We start from the raw sequence: 15,359 nt of genomic DNA on the forward strand, positions 1-15,359 counted from the left end.
TTGAGGTGTTTTTACGCTTGTATTTCATTCATTCCTGTGCTCCCAATAGTTATTAATGGGGCGCACTTTTTGGCATTTAGCGTTGCCACGGTAACGCTTTTGACTGAGAATAGTAATGCCCATCGAGGCAAGATGGAGACGCATCTAACGATGTACGCCATGCATGGGTGCATGTTCCGGTTCAGGCTACGTTAACGGATAGGTTTTTTTTTTCACCATGGTACAAAATCCCATCCGAATGAATGGGGCCTTTTGGCCTGGATTTTGACATAAAATTCCCTTAAATCCCAGCTTCATGAAATTTGAGTATGTTGAAGTTCACAGCGTGCCGAGTCGAGAAACATTTGTACGATGTCTCTACGATAACCTGTTACCTAGCAACAAGCGTCCAAAGTCAAACGGAAATTAAAAAAAAAAAAAGAAAGGCCAATATCGCAAAAACTTTAAAAATTGGCATAATGAGGTTCTAGGGTCCGTATGTGCCAATCAGGCCGAGTGTTTGAAAGTTTGAACGATGTCTCTACGATAAAGTCCGGCCGAGCAATAAGCGTCTGAATTTTCGCCTTTTTTTTTTGCTTTTTGGCATCTAGCGTTGCCACGGTAACACTTTTGACTGAAAAAAGTAATGCACATTAAGGCACGATGGAGACGCATCCAACGATATATGCCATGCATGGGTGCACGTTCTGGTTCGGGCAGCATTAACAGATTGTTTATTCACATGGTCCCCCATACAAATGCATTGGTTTTTGTTGCCATGGTAACAAGCCCCATAGGATAGAATGGGACAATTTGGCTTTAATATCTCAAAAGCTGTAAACGACAGCGTAATGAGACCTCAGTATGTTGTAGTCCACATCAAGCTGAGTCTTTTAACGTTGGAACCAAGTCTCTACGAAACCGCGTTGCCGCGCAACAAGCATCCGAAGTTCCGTTAGCATCAAAATGAACAATGTGGAATATCTCAAAAACCGTAATAGCAAGCATGACGAGACTCAAATATGTTGCAGTACAAAGCGTCCCGGGTTTGTCAATGTTGTAATGATGTCTGTACGATAAACCGTTGCCTAGCAACAAACGTCCAAAATAAAAGGGATTTTTTTTTTAAATTGAAAGTTAAATTTCGCAAAAACCGTAATAACTAGAATGATGAAGTTGTATGGTCCTTTAAAGACTCTCGGGCCGAGTGTTTCAAAGTTTGAACGATGTCTCTACGATAAAGTTCGGCCGAGCAATAAGCGCGGGAATTTTCGCCTTTTTTTTTGCTTTTTGGCAACTAGCGTTGCCACGGTAACCCCTATTACTGAGAAAAGTAATACCCATCGAATCACGATGGAGACGCATCCAACGATGTATGCCATGCATGGGTGCACGTTGCGGTTCGGGCCGTATTAACGGACGAAAAAAAGTGCGGAATAATAAGAATAACTAGAAAATTTCATGAAATTTTGATATGGGCATGCCCTACGGCCCAATCGAGCCCTCTCGTGGCTTTGTTTTAGGGCTGTAGTGGTTGTGTTCGGGGTGGTTCTATGTCAGTTTGAGGTGTTTACAGTTGTATTGCATTCATTCCTGTGCTCCCAATAGTTATTAAAGGCGTGCGCTTTTTGGCGTCTAGCGCCCCCCACGGTGACACTTTTGACTGAAAAAAGTAATGCCCATCGAGGCAACATGGAGACGCATCTAACGATGTATGCCATGCATGGGTGCACGTTGCGGTTCAGGCTACATTAATGGATAGGTTTTTGTTTCGCCGTGGTAAAAAAACCCATCCGAATGAATGGGGCCATTTGGCATGGATTTTGACATAAAATTTCCTTAAATAACAGCTTCATGAAATTTGAATATGTTGAAGTCCACAGCGTGCCGAGTCGGGGAACATTTGTAGGATGTCTCTATGATAATCTGTTGCCTAGCAACAAGCGTCCAAAGTCAAACGGAAATAAAGAAAAAAATGAAAGGTCATTATCGCAAAAAGTGTAATAATTGGCATAATGAGCTTGTATGATGCGTTAGTGCCAATCGGGCCGAGTGTTTGAAAGTTTGAACGATGTCTCTACGATAAAGTCTGGCTGAGCAATAAACGTTCAAATTTTTGCCTTTTTTTTTGCTTTTTGGCATCTAGCGTTGCCACAGTAACACTTTTGACTGAGAAAAGTAATGCCCATCGAGGCACGATCGAGATGCATCCAACGATGTATGCCATGCATGGGTGCACGTTCCGGTCTGGGCAGCATTAACAGATGTTTTATTCACATGCTCCCCCATACAAATGCATAGGTTTTTGTTGCCTGGTAACAAGCTCCATAGGATAGAATGGGACAATTAGGCTTCAATGTCTCAAAAGCTGTAAACGACAGCGTAATGAGACCTTAGTATGTTGTAGTCCACAACAACCCGAGTCTTTTAACGTTAAATTAAAGTCTCTACGATATCGTGTTGCCGCGCAACAAGCGTCCGAAATTCCGTTAGCATCAAAATTCGCAAAGTGGAATACCTCAAAAACTGTAATAGCAAGCTTGACGAGACTAAAATATGTTGCAGTACAAAGCGTCCCGGGTTTGTCAATGTTGTAATGATGTCTGTACGATAAACCGTTGCCTAGCAACAAACGTCCAAAATAAAAGGGATTTTTTTTTTAAATTGAAAGTTAAATATCGCAAAAACCGTAATAACTAGAATGATGAAGTTGTAGGGTCCTTTAAAGACTATCGGGCCGAGTGTTTCAAAGTTTGAACGATGTCTCTACGATAAAGTTCGGCCGAGCAATAAGCGCGGGAATTTTCACCTTTTTTTTTGCTTTTTGGCAACTAGCGTTGCCACGGTAACCCCTATTACTGAGAAAAGTAATACCCATCGAATCACAATGGAGACGCATCCAACGATGTATGCCATGCATGGGTGCACGTTGCGGTTCGGGCCGTATTAACGGACGAAAAAAAGTGCGGAATAATAATAATAATAAAACTAGAAAATTTCAGGAAATTTTGATATGGGCATGCCCTACCGCCCATTCGACCCCTCTTGCTGCTTTGGTTTGGGGCTGTAGTGGTTGTGTTTGGGGTGGTTCTATGTCAATTTGAGGTGTTTACGGTTGTATTGCATTCATTCCTGTGCTCCCAATAGTTAAAAATGGGGCGCGCTTTTTGGCGTCTAGCGCCCCCCACGGTGACACTTTTGACTGAAAAAAGTAATGCCCATCGAGGCAACATGGAGACGCATCTAACGATGTATGCCATGCATGGGTGCACGTTGCGGTTCAGGCTACATGATAGACAATGACAATGGATAGTTTTTTTTTCACCGTGGTAAAAAACCCCATCCGAATGAATGGGGCCATTTGGCATGGATTTTGACATAAAATTTTCTTAAATCCCAGCTTCATGAAATTTGAATATGTTGAAGTCCACAGCGTGCCGAGTCGGGGAACATTTGTACGATGTCTCTACGATAATCTGTCGCCTAGCAACAAGCGTCCAAAGTCAAATGGAAATTTAAAAAAAAAATGAAAGGTCAATATCGCAAAAACTTTAATAATTGGCATAAGGAGCTTGTACAGCCCGTTAGTGCCAATCGGGCCGAGTGTTTGAAAGTTTGAACGATGTCTCTACGATAAAGTTCGACCGAGCAATAAGCGTCTGAATTTTTGCCTTTTTTTTTGCTTTATGGCATCTAGCGTTGCCACGGTAACACTTTTGACTGAGAAAAGTAATGCCCATCGAGGCACGATGGAGACGCATCCAACGATATATGCCATGCATGGGTGCACGTTCCGGTTCGGGCAGCATTAACAGATTGTTTATTCACATGGTCCCCCATACAAATGCATTGGTTTTTGTTGCCATGGTAACAAGCCCCATAGGATAGAATGGGACAATTTGGCTTTAATATCTCAAAAGCTGTAAACGACAGCGTAATGAGACCTCAGTATGTTGTAGTCCACATGAAGCTGAGTCTTTTAACGTTGGAACCAAGTCCCTGCGATACCGCGTTGCCGCGCAACAAGCATCCGAAGTTCCGTTAGCATCAAAATGAACAATGTGGAATATCTCAAAAACCGTAATAGCAAGCATGACAAGACTAAAATATGTTGCAGTACAAAGCGTCCCGGGTTGGTCAATGTTGTAATGATGTCTGTACGATAAACCGTTGCCTAGCAACAAGCGTCCAAAATAAAAGTGATTTTTTTTTTAAATTGAAAGTTAAATATCGCAAAAACCGTAATAACTAGCATGATGAAGTTGTATGGTCCTTTAAAGACTATCAGGCCGAGTGTTTCAAAGTTTGAACGATGTCTCTACGATAAAGTTCGGCCGAGTGATAAGCGCGGGAATTTTCGCCTTTTTTTTTGCTTTTTGGCAACTAGCGTTGCCACGGTAACCCCTATTACGGAGAAAAGTAATGCCCATCGAATCACGATGGAGACGCATCCAACGATGTATGCCATGCATGGGCGCACGTTGCGGTTCGGGCCGTATTAACGGACGAAAAAAAGTGCGGAATAAGAATAATAATAATAATAATAAGAAAAGGGAAACCTTTTCTGGGTACTAATTTACGCCTTCATTTTCATGTTTTTCCTCATTTTTTCGGCCGTCTTTTACTTTTTGGGGATTTTTTTTTCCCACATCAGTGCGGGGTCATGCTGTACACCCGCTGGTGCGCAGTGGGACTTTTGCGACTTTAGCATGCTAGCAGCATTGCCCTTTGGGCCATTCTGGACGATTGCAATATGGTCATGCCACTACTTGGCATGCCCATAAAAAGGGAAACCTTTCTGTATACTAATATATCGCCTTCATTTTTCAGGTTTTTCGGGCCGTGTTGTACTTTTGGGGGATTTTTCTTTTCCACATCAGAGCGGGGTCAGGCTGTACACCCGCTGGTGCGCAGTGGGACTTTTGCGACTTTAGCTTGTTAGCAAAATGCTAGCAACATTGCCTTTTGGGCCATTCTGGACAATTGCAATATGGTCATGCCACTACTTGGCATGCCCATAATAAGAAAAGGGAAACTTTTCTGTATACCAATATATCGCCTTCATTTTCATGTTTTTCCTCATTTTTTCGGGCGTGTTTTATTTTTTGGGGATTTTTCTTTTCCACATCAGAGCGTGGTCATGCTGTACACCCGCTGGTGTGACGTGGGACTTTTGCGACTTTAGCTTGTTAGCAAAATGCTAGCAACATTGCCCTTTGGGCCATTCTGGACGATTGCAATATGGTCATGCCATTACTTGGCATGCCCATAATAATAATACCCTTTAGGGGTGATTAAAAAAAACAAAACAAAAAAACTAAAAGAAACCAGAGAGGTGTGCTGCAGTCGGTTTAGCTGTGTGTGTCTACCTTGGTCGCGTCTATGTGGTCCTGAAGGGAGTCAATAAAAAGATCCCCAACAGGCTCCCAGGCATCCCTGACCCCCTCTGCCTGCTCCAGAGCCCCCGCCAGCTCCTCCATGGCTGCCTGGATCTGTAAAAGCCGCTCCAGCGTCCTCTCCATATGTCTGGAGGTTTTGAAGACAAAGCAATTCAGTATAGTTAGTTGCTTGACCTGTTAAAATGTGGAACCGATGCCAACACACAATAAAACCACACTGTAATACCTGATTTTACTATGATTAATTTTGCCTGTGTGCAAAAAGATATCTTGCATAGCATCAATCAAAACGGTATAAAGCATCTCAAGTCCAGAAGTGACTTTTTGGGGTGTTTTTTTAATGCTGAAAACCATAAAAATGATACCTGACAGGCCATTATTGATGATTTAGAAAAGTCTTTTCTTCCTGAAGCAAAAATCGATGTGGGATCTCCTAATTGTTTCTTCTATGAATTATAGTCGCCCCATTTTGTAATCAGATCATGGCAAATTTATTGTGCGTAATATATTTCTTACAGTTTAGAATACACACAGTCATGAGATTCAAGTGTCGTGTTTATGAACTCTTCCAACCTTTCCAACAGAATACACGTCGTTTCCCACCACACGCTTTCCAACAACTTTCATACCCTATTATTTTTTTTACTGCTAGAGACAGTAAATGAGAATTGAGTTTGCAAATAATACCTACCAAAATCTGAAACATACTTCATCCATGAATAATTTAAGTATAATTTCTTATTGCTAACATTTTATCTCATAGGGAATACAAATTATGATTATTTCTTTCACTTTGGGTGGATTTAAAAAAAAAGGTTAACCGTAGAATTGTCTTAACGCAGTTATCTTCTATAATATTATAACCCAAACAGCAACGACAAGTAATGCTGATATTTTGAACCAAAATGTTCCCAAAGTTTTATCGAGTATTAACCTTAGTTATATAAATTGCATTACACTCAATGTAATGAGTGTAAATTGCATTACACTCAACATCTTCTTTCTGTTCAACGTCACCTTCGGGAGGCTCTTTGTACTTTTACAGCCACCTTCTGGACTGAATGACTTGACAAATTGCAGACATGGTAAAATATATTTAAGTATCAATCAAGTCCATTCAGACAACTGTGCCCATTTAGCAGAAAATGGTGGCATTGTACAGGAGCTGTCACTATGAGGTCATTAAAATAGATGCATTAGAACATTAGCCGCTTTTTTACTGTAGATTCTGGAGAGTAGTATAAAAAGATGTCTTTCTCAGTTTCTAAGATGATTAATGGGAATGAGAAGCTACAGGTGCGGTGGCTCTTGGTGTGGATAGATCCCCAAGATATCATTCCTCACCTCTGCGTCAAGCCAGATATTTATGATATTTTTTTTCCATATTTTTAAGCATGAGTGTGTGAGTTTTTATACGTGGATCTTGATTTTATTATGTAAAGCACTTTGCTCTACCATCGTATGAAAAGATCTAAATGAATAAAGTTGGATTTGATCTGATTTGATACAGAAACAAAAAAGGAAAGTTGTATTAAACACATTTATGTTCTTTTAATCTCTCTTTCATCTGTTGCGACTTAACAACATGTTTTGCCGTTGTGCTGTAGATCTTCAGAAAAACTCCCACATGACCATCTTTGAAATAAATGTGTTTGAGCCATGTTTCCTGATTTTTCCATTTTCCATAGCGGACTAGAAGCATACTGCTTTCATTACTTCATCACTTAACAAAGCTGTACTTAAAGGGAGGAAGAAAAACCTTACCTGTGGCGGTCAACACAGCGTGCTGTCAGTTTTTCCCACAAGTCACTGGCTACGTTTGCCTGCTTCCACACGGAGCGACTCACATTCAAGATCCGCCGACGTGGAGACACCTCTGGGGAAGGTGGAAGAGGTTAAGAGACCGGGATAAAAGTGTGAAGATGGGAACACATTCCTGACTTTAATGTCTCTCTGTAGGGATTTTAGACTATAAGAGCACAAAATGACTCCAGACAAAGTGATAAGAGTAAAGGAGGAAGGAAAGCAGGGCCGGTTAGAAACAGATGGTGTAGTGGTAGACATGTTACTGTGAAGGATTGTGTTTCCAGTCTTTATATCAACCAGTGCATTCAACATCTCCCGGATTTCAACCATGCCTCTTTCTGTTACCCAGCTTTCACACAAGTTGTCAACTTTTTTTTTCTTGTTTCATTTAATATCTATTCATTTTTCCTAGTAATATATGCTCACATAATATAATTTCGCTTTGTGGATTAATAAAGTGTGATTGAATTCAAAAATCAAATCAAATAAAGAGTTAATGAAATAGAAAAGGTGTAACAACACAGTAGAGCTGAAATAATTTGAGAAGACTGGTAAACTTACTGTAAAAGAGAGGAAATTATATAAAGTGGGCATGACAAGTTAGAGAACACAGTAAGAGAGATTGAGTATTCCCCAGGTGAGCACCCAGACATGAGAGAAAACCATTAGGAAGACGATTTGACAGTCAGAAAATGGATGAGCATGCTTTATTGATCTGAACAGATGGTAGAGATGGTAAACTTGAGCTAATTGATTCCCGACCCTTTCCCTCAGCTCAGTGCAACACCAGAGGACAGATCACTGCTCCTGATGCAAAATTTCACCTGCATGGGCCCTGTCAAATGATCTGTGGGTGTCAGCTGAGGGGGGATCATGACATTTTGGCTGCCAGTGAGGTTGACCCAGAGTGCAGGGGGAGCAGACCTTTTCCATCAGTCAGGGTCTCCTCTGGCTCCTGGAAGGGGTGCTGCGCAAGGAAGGCCTGGGCAGACTCCAAAACAGAGTAGATGAAGGGCCCACGAGACTTAACATCCTCCATGAATGCCTGCAGGGAGACAGAGAAGCAAGAAAGAATGATATAAGCGGTTCCTAAGCTCAACTGCTGGATGTGGAGGAGTGCTGTAGGCTGAGCTGAATCCGTGTCTACTCTTCAAATAGCACAACCTCATCTAACGCAGACTTGAAAGGAACCTTGGTTAACATGATTTATATGGCTGTTTAGATTAACATTAGCTTTGGTTACATATATTTAAAACGACTAGATGTCTTTCTGTTTGTAATAGTCCCGCTCTCGTCATTATTTTTTGAGTGGCAATGCATTAGTGGCAGTAGTGGCAAGCAGGAGTGGGGGAAAGTTCCCTATGTCTGAGCAACTGGTGCCTATTGATCATATACATGCAGCTTATTCATACTACGACTAAAGCTTAACCACTGGCGGATCTAGACTATTTTACATGGGGGGCCAAAGGGGCGACAGGAGGTCTAGACAGGTTGGCGTGGGACAACATCAGCGCAGTATGAGGAAATTCCAATGTCTATGTAAACTTCTTTATGCTGCTCCTTGGAGGGTTTTGGGGAACATCTTTAAGTTAAGTTGCTGGTGCATCCCTACGCAAGAGTGTCAGGGTCACAAACAACACAATTCTGAGATTAAAGTCAGAATTCTGATTTTTTTTTCCTTAGAATTGTATTTTTTTTTCTTCAGTGGTCCTGATACTCTCCCATACATCCCCTTTGCATTTTGATATGTCTGGAAAAAAAATCATGAAAAAACATAGTGACAAATAAAATGACCAAATGCACTAACACTGTTTCTCTACCACAGAAAATGAATTTTAAAGCTTTACACATCCAACCTTAAAACAGAGGATTTTTCTTAAAGGTATTGTGACATGATTTTTTGTGTTTTGTTGGGTGTCTTGACATCAATTACACCCAAAAAACAACGAACTTTTAACATTCAGTGTATTGTTTGCTTTCTGGGATTTTCCACATAACTATGCAAAAACGGCGCATCTGGTTTGGTGGCGGGTCGTTACGTAAAGGGCCGCTAAATCACCGCCCCCTCCACCCAGCTCCCTGCCTCCTCTCCTCTCCAGCGCACCATAAAGGCTGATTTATGGTTCCGCGTTACACCGACGCAGAACCTACGGCGTAGGGTTACGCGGCGACGCGCACCATACGCTGAACCCTACGGCGTAGGCTCTGCGTCGATTTAACGCGGAACCATAAATCAGGCTTAACACGGAGCTGTTTAGAGCCTCTTTTGTTCTAATCACCGGAGGACAACTGCTAAGAAGACCCGCGGCCACTGACTGGACTTAAGATAAGGGGACAGTGCTGCTTGCATGCCTTTATTTTTATGATTGTTTGCTGTGGTTCGCCCTGCTGCTTTTCCGTGCATTCTTCGCCTGTCGCTCCCGGCTTAACTCTCCGACGCCGCTGTGAGCGTATGGTTGGGTTGGAGGAGGTTGGGAGGAGGAGCGGCGCAATGATTGACAGGAAAGGGGGAAAAGGAAGCGTTTTTCACGGCGCAAAAAAACACTGTCATAAAAAGCCAGGAATGGAGTACTAGAGTGAAGTTTTTCTTGTTACACTCTTTTAGACACATTTGAGGGATGTTGGCCAAGACTTTTAATAGTGTTAAAAGCATGTTAAAAATGATGTCACAATACCTTTAAAGCACCTTATTTTGTGGAGTATCATCTTATGTTGCTACACTGGAATTTTGAATAGATAAGAAAAACATATCAGTTGGTTCAGCTGAATCTGAGGGTTGCTCCTCTGACTCCCTGCCATCTTTTTCCTCCTCATCTTCATCGTTTACCTCTTTAGTATCTGTCCCTTTATCTGAACCCAATCCCCTCTTGTCTTCGTCCCTAACACCACTGTCTTCTTGTTCGTCTTTTTCTTCACTTTGTTCCTGCTATGTTCGCCTCTCAGTGCCCCTCCTCAATTTTCGTCCATTCTCTCTTCATTTCTATAACTTTCTTCTGCTTGCTTCTCCTGGTTGCTCCCTCCTTTTTTGCAAAAAGAACTTGTAACTTTTCTGTATTCAAATGTTGTCTTACAGGGGATGAAGCGCTTGAGGCTGAATCTCAGACCTCGCCCGACAACAAAAAACTCTATTTTCTGATTGGCCGATAGGTTGGTAACGCAAGACAGCTGCTCTGAGCTGTATGAGCTCTCAGCGCACTGCAGGCTAGTCGGGCCTTTGACTCGTAAGATGGGCTGTTGGAATTTTTGTGCGGGGAATTTAATGATTTCTCAGCATGAGAAATGGGTGAGGGTGAGACTTAGGAGCGCTGCGATACACCAACAATTCAGAAATAAGAACCCGTTCTGGCGAGCAATTAACAGACGTACTGAAGAGTTGCCTTTGGTGGTTGGTTCCAGGTTGAAATTTAACTTTGTTAAATAAATTGAACTTGACTTGAGCTTAAAAATAAGTGAAAATATCACATGTGGGCTGTGGAAGCTTAATTATCCCACAGAAGTTTGCCAGCTCGCTCTCTCTACTGCGGCTCGAGTGCTCTCATCCACACAGCAGGAGGCCCGTCACACAGACTTGCAGCATGTGCAGGGGTGTAACTATTTTAGGGGCCAAAAATGATCTTTTATAGTTTTAAAAAAATAATTTAAAAAAATCAAGCCTTTTTTTCAAAGTCTTTGGAAACTTTTGAGCAGAGTAGTCATTTGTTTTTAGTATCTTTTTAAGGACTAGGGGGGTAACGGGGGGGGGGGGTTGCTCCCCCACTAGAGTACTGCAGCCTCCACAACCATCGGTGGTGATGATCTCACTGTCAGCTTGTTAGCATTGGCCTTTTTGAACGGACTTCTTAACACTAGATGAGTGTTTGGTTTGTTGATAAACTTGGGATTCAGTCCAGTCCGACTTATAAAGTACACTCCATGAGTCTATAGCTTGAAGAACCATATCTAGAAGTAATAACTTGAGTAATTTGAGTAACTTGTTTTTTTGCAAGATCAGTATCTCACAACGTTGTTTGAAAATTCTTTCCACCATTCCTTTACAATGTTGCTTGATAGAAATACATTAGGCTGGACTGTACTGGAAGCGAGTGCAATGTTCCTTGATGTAAAAATTAATTAGTGTTGAAAACAGTATCTACTTGAAGCCTTTGGCATTGAGTATTGAGCATCCTCCTCAGTGAGGAGGATGCTCAGCACGGAGAGTCAAACACTTACAGGATTTATTGACAGAAATCTGGCATCCAAGAAAGGGCAAATAACACCTGATGGATATTAAAGGAGCATGAGGCTCCTTTTAAGAAATGAGACTCTCTAGCGCCACCCTTCATCACGACGGCCGTCGGGGGTACTGCAGCCAACAGCGAAGCCGGCACGGGAGAGAGAACGGGGAGAACGCGCATGCAGCGTCATGTGACGTCACATCCGCAGGACAGCGCGGGAAAAGCGGCCCCAGCCTTGCAGCACATTTTGCAGCACACAGCCTGTTCAAGGCAACGGAGAGATACACTAGAGGGCTCACTCTTTTTGGTTTGGAACGCTTCATCTGACATTATTACTAGAAAAATTAAAACGTATACAATTTTTTTTCATAAATCCAGCCTCAAGCTCCTTTAAGTGGTAAGTACAAATGAATTCACAGTACCGTCTCAAAGAAAAACACAATGACAAATGAGGTCATCATATTCAACATTTGCAGTTCAGATAAGGAAAGTCTATCCACTTCGACACAATAAATTGAACTTTCTTTAGATGAGGTGTGGAGTTTTTCTCTTCTTCAAATTTGTGAGATATACAGTTAAATAGATTGTTTGTTTGTTTTTTTAAAAAAGGCAATAAGACTTCAAGTAATGTGAAGACTGCAAGTAAAAACCAAAAAAATTAAAACTCAAACTTCTCTTATCATCACCCTGCAGTCACATTTTTAATGATGCAGTTAAAGTGATTTATTACCAGCCGCTAACATCATGGCCACCCGGGTGAAAACACATGGAACGCACGGTGATGGTTTATTGTTCACACTTCTACAAGATAGTATTATGATGAAATATTACCAGTGCAGCACAATAGGAAAAAGAAAAGAAAAAAATGCAAAAGACTGAAAAACATATATTATTATACTTCTATGATGTATGTATCTTCTGAGTGCAGTTCAGCCCGAACATAAAAGTGAAGAGTCAAATCCATATTCAAGTCATCAAAATCTCACTCGCCCTTTTAAGAAAGCTTTCTAAAGCTCATTTCATTGGAAAAGACTTCCTGCAACCCGGGGGTTTCTAGAAAAGCTAACAAACGTGTCATACCCCACTAAAGCTCAATTTCTCAGCTTTTAAAGAAAGTATAGAAGTGAAGTTAAAAGCAAAGAGAGTTTAAAATATGAGGCAACCCTCAGGGAGCAAGTTCAAGTAGATGATTTCAGCAGTGTTTATAAATGCTCGCCCCCCCCCCCTGCTTGGTTCATTCCAGTTACTCCATCTCGTTCTTACAACTATATAAGGAGCCTGAATGACTTGTCACTCAGATATCTTCAGACGTCTTCACTGCCAAGCTCACTGTTGCTCTTAAAAATCAAAGCTCCTTCCCAGCTCCACCTGTTATTTCATGGACAGGCAGATTATGTTATGTTTGTTATCCCAAATATGTCTACCTGTAAGCATAAAAAATGTGTAATTAGGCAGAGACTAGACCAGTATGCTTTCTAATTAAAAAGTGCATCCACTGCAGGAGTTGTTTGACTGAAGTTGGAGTTTCATGTTTTCCACAGATATATATATAAAAAAAAACATAAAATACAAAACATTGAGACGTTCCTATAAAAATGTACTCTTGTGACTCAAAATCTGAAACAGAGATTATGAGATTATACCATGTCTTAAGTAGGTAAATGAGTAGCTGTGAGGTCAAATAAGTGTCAATATACAGTTTGTATCAGCATCATCTGAGTTAACTTTGCTGACATTGATACAGCGTGTGGCGCAGCAAGACACTACATTTAAACTATTGAGCAGATATCAGAAGCTGCGTACTGTTCATGAAGCTTAAATCAGTTGATTTTATCATGCCATGCCAAGAAAGAAAGAAAGAAAGAAAGAAATGAGCAAGAAAGAAAGAAAGAAATGAGCCTGAAAGAAAGAAAGAAAGAAATTAGCCAGAAAAGAAAGAAAGAAAGAAAGAAAGGAGCAAGAAAGAAAGAAAGAAAGAAATGAGCCTGAAAGAAAGAAAGAAAGAAATTAGCCAGAAAAGAAAGAAAGAAAGAAAGGAGCAAGAAAGAAAGAAAGAAAGAAATGAGCCTGCCAGAAAAGAAAGAAAGAAAGAAAGGAGCAAGAAAGAAAAAAAGAAAGAGAGCAAGAAAAGAAAGAAAGGAGCAAGAAAGAAAAAAAGAAAGAGAGCAAGAAAAGAAAGAAAGGAGCAAGAAAAGAAAGAAAGGAGCAAGAAAAGAAAGAAAGGAGCCAGAAAAGAAAGAAAGAAAGAAAGAAAGAAAGAAAGAAAGAAATGAGCCTGCCAGAAAAGAAAGAAAGAAAGAAAGAAAGGAGCAAGAAAGAAAGAAAGAAAGAAAGAAAGAAAGAAAGAAAGAAAGAAAGAAAGAAAGAAAGAAAGAAAGAAAGAAAGAAAGAAAGAAAGAAAGAAAGAAAGAAAGAAAGAAAGAAAGAAAGAAAAAAGGATAAATTCCCGTTGATGACGTTTTTGTGTAACAAACATGGCGGATCTGAGAGCGAGATAGATTTATAGAACGATGGAGTTGAATTGGTATTTTTTTTAATCGTCATTTTTATCGTTATCGGGATAAATGCCAGAAATTATCGTGATACATTTTTTAGTCCATACCGTCCATCCCTAACACCCAGATTGTTTCCTATTACATATGTGCTCTTGATAGAGCGTGTCTCTTTTGGTCCCCCTCTCTCTTTACCACTACACACCAGGAGAGTGCCAACATTACTGCATATACAGTTTCATTCTGTCTGTCCCTCTGCTGTTTTGTTCTACTACCGGTGAATGAGACTCCGTGATACTTAAACCCTCTGGGCATTCACCGAATCAGGGCCGTGCCCTCAGACCTGGATGTGGTAATTATCTCTCAACGCCCACAGGAGGTCTCTGTCTGCTGAACTCAACAGACCCATATGTTTTGAGAATAGCAAAGATGCTAGGCACACTCCCACACATCCTTTAGCCATCTCGCAAGGGTAAGGAGCTGCTCCAGCGTCCTACAACCAGGACAAAAATCACACTGCTCCTACTTCATCTGATCTAAGTTCCACCAACAGCTACACTCTTCTCCTGGGAGCCATAGGCTCTACAAAGAAGGCTAAGAAGTGTGTGATTATCCTTGACTTTAAAAGCATATTCTTCCCTCTTTGCTGTAGTTCCCATGGTAACAGTTACTAACACCAAAAGACACATTTATAACAATAATTAGTGATAACAGCTGCGACCAAAAGTGTTGACAACCAGTTTGAGACATTAAAACCCAACATGCCCCTAACGTGTTGATCTGTGTGTGCGCCCGTTCCTGTGTGTGTAAATTTGTAGCAATGGGTTAATGTGGCTTGTACTGCTCTTTCCAATCTAAAGCTCCCAAATGGACAGTTAACTTATCATGTGAGCCGTTGCAACAAACTGCAACAAAGATTAAAGTATGGTTTGTTAATGTGAAAAAAATGAATCAATAAAAAAACCTGAAGCTTGATTTCATGTAAAAACACAATCTTTGTTGAACCAGGCTAAGAAAAACTGTAGCAAACACCTTTTAAGTTCACCAAATCAACAAAGGTTGTTTTTGTTTCTGAGTTTATAACTTGTAAGAGAATTAATGGCTTTTATTTTTGTGCTTCAAGATTAAACCATTTCACACAGGCTGAGAAGCAAATGCATAAAAAAAAAGACAAATGACACAGAAAAAGAAGAAGAAGAAGTTCTACCAGACTCTGGCTGAACACACACAAACACATGCCGTCACACTATGTGATCTACAGAAGAATCCCATGAGATTACAGAGCTGTCTGCTGGTACCGAGCCCAGAGCACAATAGGAGACTGAATCTACTGGGAGTAATGGCTGTCTGGCCTCTATACACAGAAGTGCCAATTAGCTGAGGGCCCACATCTTCTAGTCCAATTGTACTCACTATGCAAATTACAGATGAGGAGTTCACTGAGAAAGAAAACACACACACACACACGT

The 15,359-nt window shown here is 40.9% G+C and overlaps 1 protein-coding gene across 1 annotated transcript in view; it reads right to left on the reverse strand.

The window, feature by feature from the left end:
• The window catches only part of drp2 (dystrophin related protein 2), a 269,547-nt gene that overhangs the window by 66,930 nt on the left and 187,258 nt on the right, over positions 1 to 15,359 (reverse strand). The window contains exons 5-7 of the mRNA XM_061725644.1: positions 8,109 to 8,229; positions 7,143 to 7,254; positions 5,349 to 5,505 (exon numbers count right to left, since the gene is read on the reverse strand). Coding sequence (XP_061581628.1) covers positions 5,349 to 5,505; positions 7,143 to 7,254; positions 8,109 to 8,229 — 390 coding nt within the window. The remainder of the gene's footprint in view (positions 1 to 5,348; positions 5,506 to 7,142; positions 7,255 to 8,108; positions 8,230 to 15,359) is intronic.

The sequence above is a fragment of the Cololabis saira genome, chromosome 7 (genome assembly GCF_033807715.1).
Source record: "Cololabis saira isolate AMF1-May2022 chromosome 7, fColSai1.1, whole genome shotgun sequence".
In the NCBI taxonomy this organism is placed as follows: domain Eukaryota; kingdom Metazoa; phylum Chordata; class Actinopteri; order Beloniformes; family Belonidae; genus Cololabis; species Cololabis saira.